The sequence below is a fragment of the Dermacentor albipictus genome, chromosome 3 (genome assembly GCF_038994185.2).
Source record: "Dermacentor albipictus isolate Rhodes 1998 colony chromosome 3, USDA_Dalb.pri_finalv2, whole genome shotgun sequence".
In the NCBI taxonomy this organism is placed as follows: domain Eukaryota; kingdom Metazoa; phylum Arthropoda; class Arachnida; order Ixodida; family Ixodidae; genus Dermacentor; species Dermacentor albipictus.
In genome coordinates, this window is record NC_091823.1 from 58,438,911 (window position 1) to 58,457,735 (window position 18,825).

Genomic DNA, 18,825 nt, shown 5'->3' on the forward strand with positions numbered 1-18,825 from the left:
ATTTCCTCAAGCCAAGTGCACCAGATGCCCCTGCACAATGGTAATAACAATAGCCTTACACGAAGCACTACTCAACACAAATGCAAGACTCGATTAACCAGCAAAGCCCAATTTACAGAAGAACTCACCTCCAGTTGATGACTAGTTTCTAAGGCCAAGGCCTGAAAGTCCGTCTCCAGTTCTGGTGCTTCTGTGCCACGGGCCTGCAGCCAAAAGAAAATGGGAAGGGCAGAAAATCAATACAGAGAGAGGCCAGATCCTCACAAAGCAGGGCGCTTAACACGGGCTTAAAAGGAAGGTTTAGCCTGAGCCCAACTCCGACGTGGCTTATTCAAGTATATGCAAAACGCAAAAACATTTTTTTGAGACAGCCCCTCAACTGATTTTAATGAAATTCATTACATTTGAGAGAGAAAGTTAAAGTCTAGTGACTGTTGGAAGTGGAATTTCGATTTAGGGCCTGAATTTTGTTGAAAGAATTTTCAAACATTTTGAAGTTCGCAAAAAATAAAAGCATGAAGTTCACAAATTAATATATCTCTATCAGGGACAAATATGGCGGTTCTGTAAACTGCATCCATTACATCATTCAAAGTGGACAAATTTGATATGACAATTTATATATTACGTGAATTTGTTACATCGTGTACAAGGGTTCTACAAACATGTATTTCCATATTACTAAATTTTTTGAGATTTATGTATAACATATCAATTTTGTGCGCTTTAGATGTGCTATGAGATGCAAATAACAGAATTGTAATATCATTTTTCATTGCTGAGTTACGGAGCTATAAAACTTGAGTTTCGTTTTCTGAAAATTTGCAATTTTCATCAATTTTTACCATCATCAATTTTTACCAAACACATGACAACTCAATCAAAACTTGCAAGCCAACAGTCATAGATTTATAGTTTTTTCTTTTAAATGCAACAAATGTCAAGTTTGATGCAGTGGTTGCCGAGAAAAACAAATTCTCTTTTTATATGCATTTAGAGAGGAGCACTTGAGCTAAAGCTTCCTTTTAACACAACCTCACAGCTTCTGTCGACAGCTCCCAACAATATCAGACTGGCAGTGAGAAATGTAAAAACCGGTGATGTGAACCTAATTCATGCTAAATATACAACTGCAGTGCCGAAACCATGTGCCAAAGGTAACTTTGAGGGCAAGCAACAACTTTCTGCAAGGATAATCGATGATTGAGTATACAATTTCTCACGATACATTGGCAGCAACATGGAAGCTACAGCTGGCATCATTCAATGAGGCGCACTATCTTGTAAACACACTATGTCCCACCGCCACGGAGCATCGTCTCCTCTTGAAAATGCATAGCACAGCATGAAGATGATCCACGAATGGTAAAATTTCCACTCATCTTGCCCAATTCAGTGCAATGAAGGTGAAAAGACATGTTCATGTCGAGTCGATGCCTTTATGTAAATTTATGTGCAATCAGTTAGGTGAGCAATGTGTAAGCTTACAGCACATAAGCTGGAGATGCAGGCACATTCTTCGGTTAAGCCTAGAAAAAATTTAGAAACAACAAGTTTCATGACTTTCTCACCCCATCTTGTGGCATTGGACAAGTTAGTAACAAGCCCTGCAGGGTCAATGTTCATGAAATGAATGTGTTAGCGCTAGTGGTGGCACCGGTGAAATGCTGCGGACAGTTAAATATTTCACTTTCCTTTAATATATCTCTCAGATTTCCACTGCATGCACCACCTATATGTACTGGACAGTAATAAGGGGAGAGATTCTCATGCGACCCCTTGCACATTTTCTGCATGCAAAACTGCTTAGAAGTGGTTAAAGCACATTCTTCCCATTAGCTTTTTGAGAACTGACACGAAGTTGATCTAAACCATTGTCATCAACAATGATGAAATCCACTTGTTAAGTACACTTCAAGTAGCGCTAGTTTGCCGTAAAATTCATGCTAATCATGTACCACACTATATTACACCTTCGTCTCTGTGTTTAAAGGGACACTAGTGAAAAATGATTTCTTCTGCCTCAGTAAATTACCATTCTACAACACCACTCTTACAACGATAAGACGTTTGGTAAGCCAGAAAAAGTGCAAGAACGAAATAGGATGGCGATGCCCACTTAAGTTCCCGCACCTGGGGGCTGTGACGTCTGGATTTTGATGGCATCTTCTAGGGCCTGCTAATTATATATAACGGTACAGATTGACTACACTGTGTTCTAAAGGAACCAAATATTAATCATGGCAAGTTTCGGGAACCTTTACTCAGCCAACGCGGCCCAAATGTGAAAACATACTTTGGAATCCCTGACGTCGCGCTGACGTACCGGTGCTGGGGTTTCGGTGCGAAGTTTAAATACTGATGCTTGGATTTTCATTTTCTGATCTAATAATCAAACTATTTTTTTTTTAAATGACTGCCTGCAGGGTTCTAAAAAAATGCTTCATTAGTCTAAACTAATTTATTGTTTTGCTTTAGTGTCCCTTTTAGCAATGAAAAGCAGTCTTTATAATTTCAAACCATGAGAAGATTATTTTCTCTACATACACAGAGACGCTACCTTTCACATTTGAGTGGTATTGAAACAAAACAATAAAAAAAGGAGGGGGGGGATAAAGTGAGAGAGTTTGTACCTTACTAGTTGGTAAAAAGAACAGACTCGAAAAGCCATTATGTCCCTGAGCTGTCTTTGATTCTGAGGAGCATATGACAAGTAAATATAGCTGTACAATGAAAAATGCACAATACCACGAAGATTATGATCAGAAATATGTTTTAGTGCGCAGTCCAAAACGCTGTGCAGAGGCGCATAGCCTTGGCTGAGCTGCCAAAAAATTGCGAGACAGAGTATAGAAGCTATGCAAGTCCAACCTTCGAATTCGAGAACAACCTGAAGCTACAAGTGCACCTCCTAAAAACAGCACAGAGAGCTAAGTATAAGGCAGCCTTTAGTATGGAATGACCGTCATCAGAAAGCTGCTTTTATCACGCTTCGCTGCTGCTGACAGAAAAATTAACCTTGCATTTTCAACCGAATTGATAGCATGTTTGCTTTGAAAGTCATGATGAGGCAGACACAAGCTGGCATGGTAGAAGAAAAAGACAATGCACTGGTTTATGGAAATAGTTAACAATGAACCTGTCAGCATGGCCAAAAGAGGTTAAAGGTGGCATGTACAAGTTTTGTTGACAGTACATGCAGAATGGCATGCACTGCTCAAAGAACTCGGCTCTAATTTTGCAGAGCTCAGGAGTGGTAGCAGCGATAATGACACACTGCCCCTGCTGTTACTCTGCTACTTATTTTCCCATGTGCTTCACATTTCAAGCCACAACATCAGTGACTTGTACAGATAGCTCCTTCCATTCATAATTACTGCATCGAAGGATAACTATACACAAATACTATTCAGAAGTGATACCCCAATGAACTCCTAAGAGCTTTTAAGCATACAAGTGTTTGTGTTAACGTGCTAGTGAAGCATGATTTGAAAAACAAAAAAGTGCCATATCTGTCAAAAAATCTCAGCAACAGTAGATTAAACATTCGTGCAGATGAGAAACAACCTTTTAAGTTTTTATTTTTATCTCCCCCCCCCCCTTTTAACCTCCTTCAATGATTTACCAATGCTATGACACTTTCTTTATTTTATTAATATAGGAGGTCACACCTGTGGTTTCCAACTTTAACACATCCTATTTTATGTATACGTACTGTCGCATTTATGATAAAGATTACACACATCAATAATTGTGCAAGTTTCACTACAGATCTTGACAGGAAGCTGGCACGACAAGAGAAACTTAGCCATGAAACAATTCCGACAGTGATGCTTTACAAAAGATTGCACCTCAATGAACTCTCAATGGGCTCTCCATTGAAAAGTTGTGCAATATAGGGAAATGAGGCCATTGTACAAATCACACTTGGTCGTCATCCAACTATAAAAGTTTTTTTTACATTTGTCGCTACCCTATATTCTTACATGCTACCTTGCCATTGCAAGGCAGAACAGAAATGCTTGCTTTTAATTAAACATTTGCCTTCTCATCCTGTAAATGTTACAGGGAATCAAAGTGGGCAAACAACCGTCCAAACATGAAAAAGAGAGCAATCAATAGTGTCTGTGTGTTTCAATAGCGACTTCACAGTTTAAGCTCACGAGGATGCACTTTCCTGCCTCATGACAACAGTAAGCCAACGTGTTGCAAGCAAAACTCCATGGCTGAAAAATATCACAAAAGGACTCTAGACTACACTGAGTCATGCCAAGAGAGAAGATAAAAACTCAGTTTCGGGCTCTTATGCAGTTTCCGTGTACAGAAAGCAAACTCCCTCAGCATACATATAAAGGTTTACTTTTGCAATGCTTTTGTGACATTTAATTAGTGCTACAGCTGCGAATTGGCAAACTGGCTAGAGCTGCCAAAAGTAGCCACCTTTATAATGCAATTTTTCTGTAGATAATTACATAGGAAATGCAGCCAGTAAATAATTTCACCACTTTTCTTAGTACCAGACGGGAAAAATTAGAGGTTCCTGAGGCGCATGTGCTCGACTGAACTTTCAATGCAGCAGCAGCTACATTGGCTGCATTCCATGCATTTCAACTGATCTACTGTTATGTTGCTTATGCGGATTGTAGAATGTTAAGCTGCAAGCCATGGTTTTGAAACATCCAGCTGTCATGGCACATCAAAAACAACAGCAGCAATTACTGTACTCCCACAATCTTACGCGACTTTCATTGCTTCAAGAGCACATTCCGGTGAAAGCTGCATATGTAGACCTATTAAAAGAAGTGTTATGAAGAACGATTGTACAGGTTAAGAAATATACCTCTCACTACGTGCAGAACACAGTGCTAAACAACAGGACGAAGAGGAGGACACAGACGACAGACCGCACTGTGTCCTTGTCTTCGCCCTATCATTTAGCACTGTTTTCTGCTCGTAATCATGAACCAAGCAGCTCAAATGCATACACTTCTCACTTTGATATAAAATTTTGACAGGTAATTTAACCCAACATTATTTAATTACACTCAATTGTTTACAGATTCTATAGGACACCTGTTTACAAATTGCGGAAATAAAAGGCTAACACATGGTAATCAGGACATCTGTTCAGCATGTGATGAAGCTGTATACTTGTTGATTTTGTGTTCGTGTCCTTACATTAATTATGGAAGCATAATATTGACAAGTAAAATTCAGTGACAGATATTGGTTACAGAAGTGTACACCTGCAGCTGACACATTTTGGAAAGTCTCTAAGTACTTTTGTGTTCCTACAGACACTAGTAATGGCACCAATGAATTATGCATGCTGTAAATTTAAAGATCCCATCAAGAAACAATAGGTCACCATATTTATACCGTGCTTACCATGACAATGACAATAAAGTGTTTTTCATATACAAACACTATACTTTGTTCCTCACCTAAATTGTGAATGCTTCATTCTACAATGAAACTTCAGGAAAAAAAAAAAAAAACAGCACAACACACTAGCATAAGTGAGGTAATTTCATGCTTACATGAACAAATTCAGGTGGCATAAAAGAACACTGGTGCCAATTCTTGTATGGCTACTCATCCAAAATTTATAGATATTTCACACACACACAGAACACTGAAAGAGCAAAATTACCTGAAGTCACTGGCAATGCAAGCATTGGTGCCTGGCTCTCAGCAGCCACAGAGTAATCTATGCTAGACAAAGGTCAGCAACGACTCCCTTTACATAAATTATGGATGCATAATAATGATAAGCTAAACAATGATCCTGAGCCATCTAAAAAGCTGCAGAAGCAGGTGTACATTTGCTAAACCTCTATCTCAAATACGGCATGCAGCAGACTCCATAAAGACATGTGTAAACATACTTCCAAATACCAGTCCTGACAACTCAAGGATGAGCCAGATGTTCATGACGGCACAAGTTGCCACACAACATATCACCTGGATACAACAGAAAAATATTCTATTGTTCCTCTTCCTATGTAAATGGTAAAGCATAAAAAAACGATTAGCAGAGACCGCTTCTTCATAAAGGTCACTGGCCTGTCTTAAACAATTGCAGCAAAATATCAAGTCATCTATGTTTTCAGCAAGATGTTTAGAGCATATTATGATGGCCCCTTCAATATAAACAGAAATTTCTAGTCGTTATTCAGCCACCCAGTTTCCTTGTAAAATATGGTAAAATAAAAAGTACACATGGCATGTCATATTCTGTTGATCTGTTGAAATGCGGTCCAAGGTCACCAAGCAACTAGCCTTCCAGCTTGTTCTATTATCTGCAGTTATGCACTGCAACGTGAATAATGTGGCAAACATGTCTAGCCTATCGGGAGTCTCAGTCAGCACAACCAATTACAAAGCATCAAGCGTTGCATCACTGCAGCCCCATTCTATGATCCATTTAATTTATTAACGGCTTAAGCGCACCAAGATGGCTGGACAATCATCTGAATCACGTTGTTTGGTCGTACAATGTTCACACGCACCTCCTAGCCGCAGGAACATCCGAATCCAATACAAAAAAATGTGTAGCAGCCACAACTAAATATAGGTGCATGACACATCGCGTTTGGCCACTGACCATGTCGGCCAAGTTAGGAACACTCACGAGCCCGTTCTACGAAATTTTAGCAGCAAGTTGTCATACTTCGCTGCGAAAGACCGTTGAAGTTAAGCAAGACCTAGTTGTAAATGACCAGTACTTCTCGATTTTGACTGTCGTAACAAGGGTACCGGCCCACGAATTCGCCAACGCATGGCATGGTGAACGACTGACGTAGTTTTGGTCACTTCTTCTTCTACATCGGTTATCAGCTTCAACCGCGTCCGTGACTGCCGCTCGCCGCGAATCCCGCGATCGTGCTGCCGTTTTGCATGTATCGGGAAGGTAAATGCGATGCTCTCGCGCGGGTGTAGGTTAGGCTTACCGGTGGCAAACAAGCAACGCCACGGCACTGACAGTAACAACACCATCGCGACACACAGGACAACGGGAAGGTTGTCATCGCTAAATAAGGATTAACCAGGCAGCTCCGGCGGTATTACAAAACAGCCCCTCGCTCCTGCGCCGACACTTCGATTTCTATTTTTGTTTTTTTTCCTCCTGCAAACGGCGAGTCCTGAAACACGACACCGGATGAGGGAGCGAAGCTCTGATAATTAAATCACTTAATTTTTAAAGTGCCCAGACTTCACTAAAAATGAAATACGTTGGTTCCATGGGCTAGACCTGGTTTTGTTTTAGCGCAACTTTTCTGGACGGCTACTGAACCAATGACATCGGCGCAAGGACGAGCGCTTCGTCGCGTTTAATCAAGTAGCGACTAAGGTGAAGTCAGTAGCTACTGACTCAGGCGCTTAGAGACAATGTCTACTTATGATTGAGCAAGATTACTAGCCTGTCTGTACTGGATAAGCAGTTCATTAGTCACGATCACAATAAACAAAACACGGTGCGTGCGTAGGCCTACCACGGCGACGAGGAATGCAAGTGGTGTAGCGAAAGCCAGGCAAAGGGGAGACGGGCGCGTATCAGCACGAGCAAGCACGCGCTTTAAGAAGCACACACACGAATGATGCACGTCGTGTTCACGACGCTCACGCGAGGGATCGCGCACGCGCAACGCTGGCAGATCGACTAGCAGTCGGGAGGAACAGCACTTACTTCGAGTACGCTGTCGTCGCCTAATGCCCAGCGGGATTGCTTGTTGTAGTTTTGGAAATCCGGGTCACTTTGTGGGCGCTGGAAGAAGTATCCGACCATTGCATCGTCCTGCGATCGAGTAGCCCCATGCCTCACATTAGACACGGGGTTCATTTCTTGGCCGTTGGCGAGCATTGCTGCTGGTCCTGTTGCTCAAACCACTTCATTCACGCTGCAAACAAGGACCATTAAAAACCGTCGCTATTAAACCCGCACCACAAAACACAGAGCAACATAACAGCCTCACTGGTACACGAAGCGGTGCTCCGCACCAAAAGTTACGCACAGCAACTTCTTTCGTAAGACAATGCAGTCATGGCGACTACAAAAACATGCAGGGGCTCTGCGGGGAGTGCCCACAGTTTCATGAAAACAGTTACACTGCAAACGAACGAAAGCGGACGCTTCGTCAAGGTAGTCAGAACTTTATTTTTCGGGTACGAAAGCTGTATCGCCAAATTATTTACCTGGATGGAGTGGATTTGAGGGACCGATTGTAGATGCCTCAAAACATGGCGGACGACATGTTAAAAACTGCAATGTAGCATGGGTAAACAGTGACGTCTTATTACGTCATCAGACACCAAATACATAAAAACCTTTTTTTCTGGCCCTTTAAATGCCTTAAGGAAGTATGCGTGACAGCTCTGACCAGTTCAATGAAACACGCGTTTTCGAAAGCCTCGACTGCAAGAGGGCACTTCGACGCTTCACCTCTCGTGGTAGCTTCGGTAGCTTTCTTCGTGAAGTCCAACAAGCGCGGTGCCTCCGGAAATGAAAGAATGGGCGGGAATGGTCATGCCATTTTAAAAAAACAAAAAGGAAGAAGGTCGCGAGTTTCCTACTGCCTTGATTTCGAATATAGTGTTTAGCATTGTGCCTTACGCGAGTTGACAGTGGCTGCAGCAGCACAGTGGAGACTTCATCGTGCAACTGTGGCCGAGATCATGGGTTCGACTGTCGTAGGTTTGGAAGGGGAGAAAATTGCAGAGCACACAAAGTCTTGTACTTCTATGCACAGTAAGGAAGCAGAGATATCGTTCAGTTAATCCCCATCGGTCAATCACTGTATCTCGTAACCGAGATGACGAACACTTGCGAACACTTCGCAGGAAGTTCACCCAAGCAATGGGCGTTTCCAGCACCGATACTAAAGTTTTTTTTTTTTCTTTCGATGTAGAATTTTCTATTACGGTGTCATCAACGGCCCATTTGAGTGCAGTGAATTACAGATTCTACTTTAAGAATCATACTGCCAGACTTTATCATGTGCAATGGGAGGCGAGATCAACAGTTATACCGGTGTCACAAGGGACAATTTCGATCGCGAACGAGCCCGATCGGGACACAATTTCTCCATTGCGATTGCTCCATTAGCGCAGGTTGAGGAAGAGAGCCAATCGCGATAGCGAAATTCGATCCGGGTTGGGTCTGATCGCGATCGAAATGTGCCCTGCGTGACGCCAGTATGCTAACAATCCTATAAGTACCACGTAATAGCCGAGCAAAAAAGAAAAAAAAAGTTAATGTTTTTGTTTTTATTATGCAATTGAAACATGAATTTAAACCGGTGAAAAAAAAAAAAGTTGTTCTAGATATATGTTGCAAGTGGACACCAACGTCATTGTGCATGAAAGCAAAAAAGAATAATGAACAATAGAAAAACACAGGAAAATTTAGTTTACGGTGTTTTCTTGTAAAAATGTTGCATTTATTCCCTTGTTTGTGCACTGCTGATTGATTCAAGTCCCCGTCCTACTATGGCCACTATGTCAAGAGAATAAAACCATGTACACTTTCTAGTTAGGCAACCTTGCGTTCCCTTGTCCAGCATCAAATCCTGCTAAGTTCATAATTGTGACACAGTAACAAAAATAAGCCTTCTTGACTACTGGCATTTAAAATGCACAGAGAAATATGCTTGCAAATTCAGGCCCACCCTTCGAAGTCATTGCGAAGAATTCTCTGGGCAAACTACTCTTTCTTGCCACCCAAAGGGGTAAAGGACAATAGTGCATTCAAGCTTTCTACCTCAAAGAAATTCTGCACCCCACTTCCCATGGTTGTTTTTATGAAAACAAAATAAAAAGGTTTTAATGCTTCAAGTATGTTTCCACATCTCACAAACACATACACACTCACAAAAATAAGGTGGGGAGATAGCAAGATACAAGCACCTAAAATTACAGTTACCTGTCGCACATAATCTTTCTAATGTTCTCTTCTCCGGCATTTGAACTGGAAGCAGACGAGTAATTCAATAATTGAAGGAGAAGTAGTTTAATGACTAGAAAATGTAGAGAGGTTGGTCGGATAATGGGGCATCTGGCCTGCTACTCTACGTAAGGGAAGGGGAAGAGGGGAAGAAAAATGGTCACAATGGGGGATGATAATGGGAGGAACAAATTGAATCAATTATGAATCAATAATTGAATCATAAGGTAAACTTTGGTAGTGCAGAGAAAATGTTGCATAGTCACTAAACCTCAACAGAGGTACGCGTGAAGCATCGGAGAATTTCCTTCCGTGGCAAGTGTGCGACGTCCCAACTTTGAAGCGACCATACTGCAGCAGGCCATACTGGTTTGATCTTTCAGCAACTGTGCAGTGGATTGGCACTGCTTTCGCCAACACTCGCGAGGTAGGACACCTCCAAAGTGCAAACTACATCTGTGAGTTGCTATAACAGTGATGTGCATTGTATTAGCTGTAAAATAATAGAAGAGTGTGACAAGAAAATGATGCAGTTTTAATCTGAATATCCAACAATTTTATTCAGAATTACAATACCTTATCATGTGCAACCTGCAACATGAGCAAGGCATCGCAAGGCACTTAAATGCAGCATGCGTGACTTTAATATGCATGCTCATAGACGGACCGCAAAATACTGAATAAGGCACGAAACAACTTTTGAACACAAGAGTGCCATTCAAAATGGGAAAGAAAAGACTATATAAAACACAAGGAAATAAAACAAACTCAAGTCTCATCATCCAGGAATATAAATTTGCACATGTTGGAGATAAAAAAACTACAAGGCAAGAAAGTGCTAATGGCAATGTTGCATAGAATTTGCATACAAAACTTGGCACTAGTACATTGTGACTAAAGCTAAAGAAACAGCTAACAAATATGTTCAAGAATGCTTAAAAACAGGCCAGCAATTTCTTGACAGGCAAAAGTCATATAAAGTGAAACAGTTAAGGTCATTAATGCTCTTCAGGATTGATATGGTACTCCAAACAAGTAGTCAACATGGTGAGAATCAAAGGCCAACTACAACAAAATTTTGTGTCGCATAAAAATCCTAGCTTCAGATAGTATAAATACAGAGCAGCCTCTGCGAGAGATTTTACGTTTGAAATATGAATGGATGCGTCACAAAAAGGCTCACAAATGTAGATGTTTTTGATGCCAAAACTGAGAAACACAACAGCATTACCGCTCACCAGAAGTGTCGCGCTATCCGAAGCCCACGGCTCCTCAACATGACTTGCAAGATTGGGCGCCACTCTCAGCTGCTTGCAGAACACTGAAATCTCGGAGGCAATATGTTGGTCCTTCGTAACACTTGCCAACTACCAAGTGTACGCATAGTCTGTTTAGGTGCTGCTTAGTGGCTGCCATGAGGAAAACTAGCCAATAACCAGCCCTGCAGTTTAGCCAAGATTGCTTCAGTAGTATAAAAAAAATTAGTACCAATTAAGTCAAACTGAAATTTTCTTGCAGGTGACCCTTAAGAGGAAGCTTTAGCTCGCAGGTTCCAATCTGAATACATGGGAAAGGAAAGAATGTTTCTTCTTTGGCAACCACTGCACCAAATTTGATTAGCTTTGTTGCATTTAAAAGAAAAGTTAAAATCTAATGACTGTTGGTAGCGAGTTTTTGATTTAGATCGTCAATGTTTTTATAAATATTGTTGAAAATTGCAAATTTTCAGAAAACGAGACTAACAAGTTTACAACTCAGTAACTCAGCAATTAAAAATGATATTGTAATTCTGTAAATTTCATCTAATAGTATATCCAAAGCAGACAAATTTGATTAATATACATGGCTCTTAAGTACGCTACTAATATGTAAGTAGCACTTCTGCAAACCCTTTGTAAACAATGTAACAAATTTATGTAAGGTATAAATTATTATATCAAATTTGTCTGCTTTGGATGTTCCGACAAATGCAATTTACAGAACTGCAATATCTGTTTTTGGTGCAGAGTTATGGATTTGTAAACATTGTGCTTTTATGTTTTTCAACCTTACCAATTTTCAACAACTTTTGTAAAAACCTCAGGCCATAACTCAAAATTCTGCTTCGAACAGTCACTAGAATTATACTTTTTCTCTTAAATGCCGTCATTTTCATTAAAATTGGCCCAGGGGTTATCTAAGAAAAGCGTTTGCATGTATTTAAATAGGTGGTGGCGGAGTTAGGGCAGGCTTGCCACGACAGCACTGGGTCGCGGCAAGCTTGGTACAATGTCATTGAAGAAAGTTTAGACCAAATCCCATTTTTATATTTGGACACATGCAAAAAGCAGAAACGTTCTCACTGTGCAATTGCTGAACTGATTCAAATGAACTCTGCAGTACTTAAAAACTGAAAATGTACCAACTGATAAGGGCAAAATTTTTGTTTAAGCTATCAACACTTCAGAAAAAAAAATATTGAAGAAGCTAAAGAAAACCGAGAAGTGCAATAGCTCTGCAAAAGGCTTGTTTAAACAAATCAGCTTGTAAACTTTTTGCAAGTATTTTGTACATTTTCGTTGCACAAGATTTACAATGTAGTTGTACAACATAGTGGTACAATGTAGAACCACATATCAGATGCCAATCTTTCTTGTCCACTTTAGCGCAACAACATGTGTATGTTACAATATCTGTATTTTTGTGTGTGTGTGTGAAGATACAGAGCTGCAAACATTATTTTGAATCAGTTTATAAAGATTCCCATCTTTCATAAGTTCTTAAGAATTGGTTTAAATTAGAAGAATTGCTGGGTTTCACAAGTATTCATACAAAAAAACTAGAGCTGGGCCATAGCTAGGTGTTTGAATTAAGTTTGCTCACATTTCACAGTAATGTGAACACGCGGAACATATTACTCAACTCGTGACACCTGCACTGAGCTGTTAACAATCATTCATGTGAGTCAACTAAGAATAGACATACTGCATGCCGCACCTTTAATTACTAATTTTCATTTTGCTCAAATAGCTGCAGAAATAAACGACAATAATGCATGAACACTGTAGTGCAGAAGCATAAGTCTCTTGCTGCATTGCTACAGAGCTTGCTACACAGTACTTCCCTAGTTATGACAGGGAAATGTCTCTCAAAAAGCATCTGCTGCGCCTACAAATTGCATGTCAAGTGCGTAGCGGCAACAGTGGCATGTACAGTCGACTCGTGCCAATTCAAATTCCTAAGGACCGTTGATTCAAATTGCTAAGAACCACTAATTCTTGTTCAAGCTATCTGAAGTTGAATAAAATAAAGTCCAGAACAGTACCGCAGGTTAAGATCACACAAAGGCATGCACGCACAAAACAACGTACAACACCGGCCACCACCGGGTTCCATGGTATCGAAGAGAACACAACAGAGCCACCACGCATGCACACTAGGGGTGCGATCTTGTACGCGTTCCAATATAGAACGGAGGCGGTCCGTTCCACCGAGCCGCACACGGTTGGTCAGTTTGAACGGTGAAGAACGCCATGACGTCAATTGTGAAGTGATATCTGCTGTCAATCATTCCGTGTTGTCTGCTATCGGACGAACGCAACGGAACGGACCACCAATTTCACGACGGAAAGAACGGACCGCCTCCGTTCGAGTTTGGAACGCGTACAAGATCGCACCCCTGGGCTACTGATCTACGAGTGTGCCTACAGAGTGCAGTTAACCAGAACACAAAATTTACTCCAAGCAGTTAGCAAATCCACCAAGAACACAATGGGCTAACGAAAAACTGTGCAACCGAATTGCTGACACCTACATATAGTGGTGCGAGCCAACATGAAAATCAGCCTGAACAACAAACATAGGTATGCTTCAGCTATCCATGTTTTAGGAATGGCCCCAATTGACTGCTTCCAGCCCAGCTTGTTCTCCGAGAGAATCTGAAAGTCTGAGGTCACCAAAAGAACTTGCTTGAATAAGCTGTTCTATCCAGTTGCCACGATTTCGCTACATGCCGATTTGAAGCTCCGAAATGAAGAAAGGACAATTCAGATGCAACTGAATTCTGACAACCTGTGTAGTCTGATGGCAGCATAACAGCGCATGATCATCTCATGCTTGGAGACTGAAGCACTGCATAAACAATCTTTCATTAGGCTGAGCACCCCAAGGAGCAAACATGACTGCATCCATTCACGTGTGCAATTTAGAAGCTTGACCTGTCTAATACTGAGTGTTTTTCAAAATGCCATCAGATGTGGGAGTCTACTTCCCAAGTTGAAAGACATACATTTGGAGAAAACAAAGGTAAAGATGCATTTGTCATTGTGATAGCAATTGTATGAATCAAGGCATGTGTGCACCGTTGGCACCGCCACTGCGCTCTTGTGGTATCGACAGCGCATGCACAACCTGCATGCAGAGGTTTAGAAGGTTTTCAGAGATACGAGAGATTTGAGGTGCACTTCGCTGGAAAAACGGTGATGCCAAGTGGACACACCCTCCAGCTTCGCTCGATTAGGTCTGCAGTGACGCCAAGGCAGAGTTCTGCCTTCTGCTCCTGGCATGATCATCGTGTGAACAAACAGTAGCTTTCCTCTTGAGGAACAAATGCCAATTAATTTCCATTGGTCTCGCTTCATGTGCCATCAAGGTGCGGCACTTGCCACACTACTGCTGTTCGAGCCATGTGAGGTCGTCATTTCTAAATTCTCTGAAAACATAATGGGCTAACTAAACATTTGAGATCTGTTTAAGTTAACCATTAAGTTGACTTATGTGAGTTTCAATTATTGCAAGTCAAATGTGCATTTATGTGGCCCACATATGGTCCCCGTAAAACTGTGTGATCATGCCCAACAGCAAGGAAAAAATTATTCCAGTATTTTGTGGTCCCTGCTAAGGAACAATGTTATGATTACACAAAGAAAAAGCATGGAAAGAAGGCTGAGCCCTCCAGCACAACTGCAAACACAAATAAACAAACAGCTACGTCGCAACTTAACAATGCCGATGTGAAATCAAAATCAATGACATACACAAGAAAAGTTATTACAAAGGCAATTTTGTCACAGAGCTTAAGGCACAGATCAAGTTGTATGTTTAACCCTTCCTTGTACAAATTTTGTTATTAAAGTAACTCATTCATAGTCTGCACATTCGGCCATTAAAAGAGAGAGGGTAGAATTTGTTCAAATACCCAGCAGAAATTTTCACCACATGTCAAAGACTTCTGTCACGAATTCAGTAGTGTGGACAGCTTATATTTCTTCAAACTTCTGTCCAAAATTATATCACTGTGAAGAAAACTATTTTAAAACTACATGTAACATGCCTTAGGCAGCGAGCACAAATATGTGGTGCACGGGAATAGTCTAAACGTGATAAAACATATGGGTAAATATGTGGGTAAACATGTGTGAAATTTGCGGGAGAACCATCTTATCTGAGACACTAATCCAACAAATCATATAACTGCAGTTGGTGGCACTTATTTCTCAAATTAGCATTGGCCTGTCTTTCTCTGTGTTGGATATTTCACATTAAAGCATTACCATTACTAAAGGAATCGTATGACCAGGAAGGGTTAAACAGCCAGCAAAAACAAACAGTAGGAACCTGAGAAGAATGACAACACAGAATGGAACTTGGTACCTTGCAAAAATCCGCCAAACATTTCTCTATGTTACAGCTTGTCTGATGTCGCAACGTTTTCCATTGTAAAATCTGTATAGAGTATTATCGCAGTAAGGAACGCAGGAGGAAAGAATAGAGTATTCTAAGCTGCAGAAGCAATACCTACAGAGTACACTTAGCTAGACAGCAAAATTTGCTGTAGTTTATGCACACACACAAAAAGAAACTGTGAAAGGCTGTTACATACCTCCATAAGCTACAACCAACTGGCACAGTAGCAGTAACAAAAACAACAGCTCAAGAGGCTGTTAAATCAAAATAAAATGTCTAGCTTATGCACATAATATTAAAAGACAGAACATATCATACAACGTGTATGCTTCAAGCAACAAAAGGTTTGCAGCATCAGTTCTGGTGAAAAAAATACACACATACAACAATGCCATATAAAAGTTAAATGCCTGTACTTTGTCGTACTTTGTCAAGACGTGTGAACATTTTTTCGCCTTTTGAAAAAGAGGTCAAGCCTTTCTAATCACTTTGAAAATGAAAGCAAACTAAGATTACACTCTCTCATTGCCTGAAAGGCGACGCTTTGAAAGTACTGCAAGAGTAGTTTTGCAACGTTGAAATTGCCAAAATTTTTTTTTGAAAGCATGAAACTGTGATAAAATAATACAATATTTAATGTATTCTTCTATGAAAACATGCCACATAGTTGATGCCTCTTCAGTGAAACTTCTCAACATTGCAGCCTCATGCCCCATGCAGTGAGCGGTTCAAGCAAACCACTCCAATAACTCTGTATTGGAAGACATATAAGTGGCACAAAGGAAGAATGTAATAAGGAACTAGTAAAGCTCATAAAATGCATTACTTGGGTGCATATACCTATAGCCTAGTAAAAACAAACACAACAAACATAATGTAAATACATTTCACTAGCACTTGAATACAGATGGTCCCTTGCACACAGGAAACAATTAGTGATGGACACCAATGACCTAAAATGAAGGGCCTTGACAGTGGCATTTCACACTGTTAATTATACAGTACAACTAATTTTTTTTTTTTGCTGAAACATTTGAAATGTTTGAAACAAACTAAACGTTGAAAAGGTTTGAGACAAGTTCAATGAGGGACCATGCACTCATTTAATGACAAAGACAGGCATAGAATATTACGAGTTTAACCTGGCCCAATTAAGCCTTCATCAGAATGTTGCTGCCAAGGCTGGATAATAAAATTTGCAACCTTGCACTCAGCAGCAGAACACTACAGCCACTAAGCCACCACAACGAGCCTAACCTAAGCACTTATGATGCTAATGAAAATGTTTAGTACCCAGATTCATTGCCCTGCTCCACTAAGTGCACAAGTGCCAAGGACTTGCAGAAGAGAAAATGATGGCTGATGACGACTCTAATTGCACCCCTTGTAATATTAAGTATTTGCATACCTTCTATTCCTTTAACTAACAATACCATGCGGAAAAATTAAGCAGGTTTTTGTAATACCACAGTGGCTCAGAGTTCTGAGCCAAGATCTAAATGTGTTAGTAAAGTGACGAACTTAGGGTTGTGATCTGGCCAGGTTTCCAATGAGACGGCCAGTTTTTCCCTCACGGTGCTGGCAGTATGTTCGAACCCTACATCAGCACGCCATTTACCAGGCTTCCGGTTCTCACTAAATTGGCACATCATGAACTGTGTTGGAAGCACTCTGCCAGGCATTCATTGCAGGCAACTCAACTATGGCAAGCCAATTCATTCCCAATTTCTTAAACATTTCACTGCCATATTATACGAAGTTGAGAGACTGAACCATACATCCTTTCATTGCATTTTTCTTCCGAGCTCATAAATGAGTCAAAACTAGTCCTCTATATGTTTCTCTCCAATACGTCGCCTTGGTGATCGCTCATTGTTAGCGCTTGTTGTGATAGCTGGCACAACTCTGCATATCGCCCCTTTTTGTTTTAAATTGCTCGTATTTTTTTTAGATATGTACTTTACACAGAAAACGTGCCCACCCTCCCTCTTCCTGCTTCTTGATGCCGGTTTATGTTTTCAGCGAAGGTGACAGCCTTAAGTGAACTCTGTGGTGTACAACAGTCAAAATCAAAATCTGACTTGAATTTGTTCAAATATAAATCAAAATAACTTGAATTTGTTAATGTCATTCAAACATGAAGAAAACATTTTGTTTCTACTAGCAAGCTGGTTCTATAGAATGATTACGAGGCTACTAACAGCATGTTAATAGTGTCCAGGCTAACAGGCTGTAACTTACGATGTGCTACAATACTTGCACTAATCAGCAGGAATAAGATGTTTAAGTATGCTTTTGGGCTATGCACTTGAACCTGTGAACAGCCTCGCCTCGGTGCAGCTGCTTGGCATTAATAATTTCAAGCACAATGTTCTGCAGTCAGTGAAGTCATAGTTAACAAGAGAAAGAGACCAAAAGGAAACACCAGGGAGGTTAACCAGGTTGAGCCAGGTTGGCTACCCTGCACTGGGGAAGGGGGAGCAGTTAAGTCAAAGGGTACAGTTGACTAAAAGTGAGGCACACAGTCTGTAAGCTTTTGAAGACAACTATATTTAGATACTATTGATATATGTGTTTGGTAGGAGTTTACAGTAGAACCTCGTTGATACGATCCCAATTTGTACAACTTCCTGGGGGCGAGATTCGCAATCTACAACACAAATAGTTACCCAATAGTTACGCTTATTTTTCACTGGTTAATATATTCCGGAAAAACTTTATCATTAGGCACCAATGTTCAGTACATCACCAAACAGCAATTGTATGATACATTCTCCAGCCGCTAAATTCTTTGTGAACAAGAAAAGGCACGAGGCGCACAATCAAGAGCAGTAGGTGCCCGTCCCGGCAGTTTCCCAGCAGTGCTTTCCCGCCTGTGTCACGTGAAAATGCCAGCACGCACTCAGTTTCCTTCTTGCTACCAGCCAATCTCCTCCAGGGTTGCCACATGTTGCATTCACAGCTATTGCCAGCAATGCTATTGTGATAAGCATTTTGTTTCACAACACGTTTGGCATAGCGCAATTGGAAGTTACTGCGCACTTTTAATAGGCGATAACCCAAATGCGCCACCGAGCCATTTCCTGCAATAGGCAGGCACGAAGTGAGCAAAGCTGCCGACTTGGGCCAAATTCGAGGAGCTTAAATGTAAGCTTGCGGCAAGAATGCCAATGTGCGTCTCATGCTGTAACGATTCACGCTACGTTTCGCATTGCGTA

The 18,825-nt window shown here is 40.9% G+C and overlaps 1 protein-coding gene across 9 annotated transcripts in view; it reads right to left on the minus strand.

Annotated features, from left to right (window-relative positions):
• pum (pumilio) overlaps positions 1-18,825 on the minus strand; it is a 141,836-nt gene that overhangs the window by 105,878 nt on the left and 17,133 nt on the right. Inside the window, exons 1-3 of one of the 9 annotated variants that reach the window (XM_065427856.1) lie at positions 8,615-8,775; positions 7,691-7,798; positions 129-203 (exon numbers count right to left, since the gene is read on the minus strand). In XM_065427856.1, coding sequence (XP_065283928.1) covers positions 129-203; positions 7,691-7,789 — 174 coding nt within the window. In that variant the 5' untranslated portion in view covers positions 7,790-7,798; positions 8,615-8,775. Of the gene's footprint in view, positions 1-128; positions 204-6,728; positions 6,846-7,424; positions 7,642-7,690; positions 7,902-8,196; positions 8,541-8,614; positions 8,776-18,825 lie in introns of those variants that run through there. The other 8 variants (XM_065427854.1, XM_065427855.1, XM_065427853.1 and 5 more) reach the window with 8 other exon arrangements.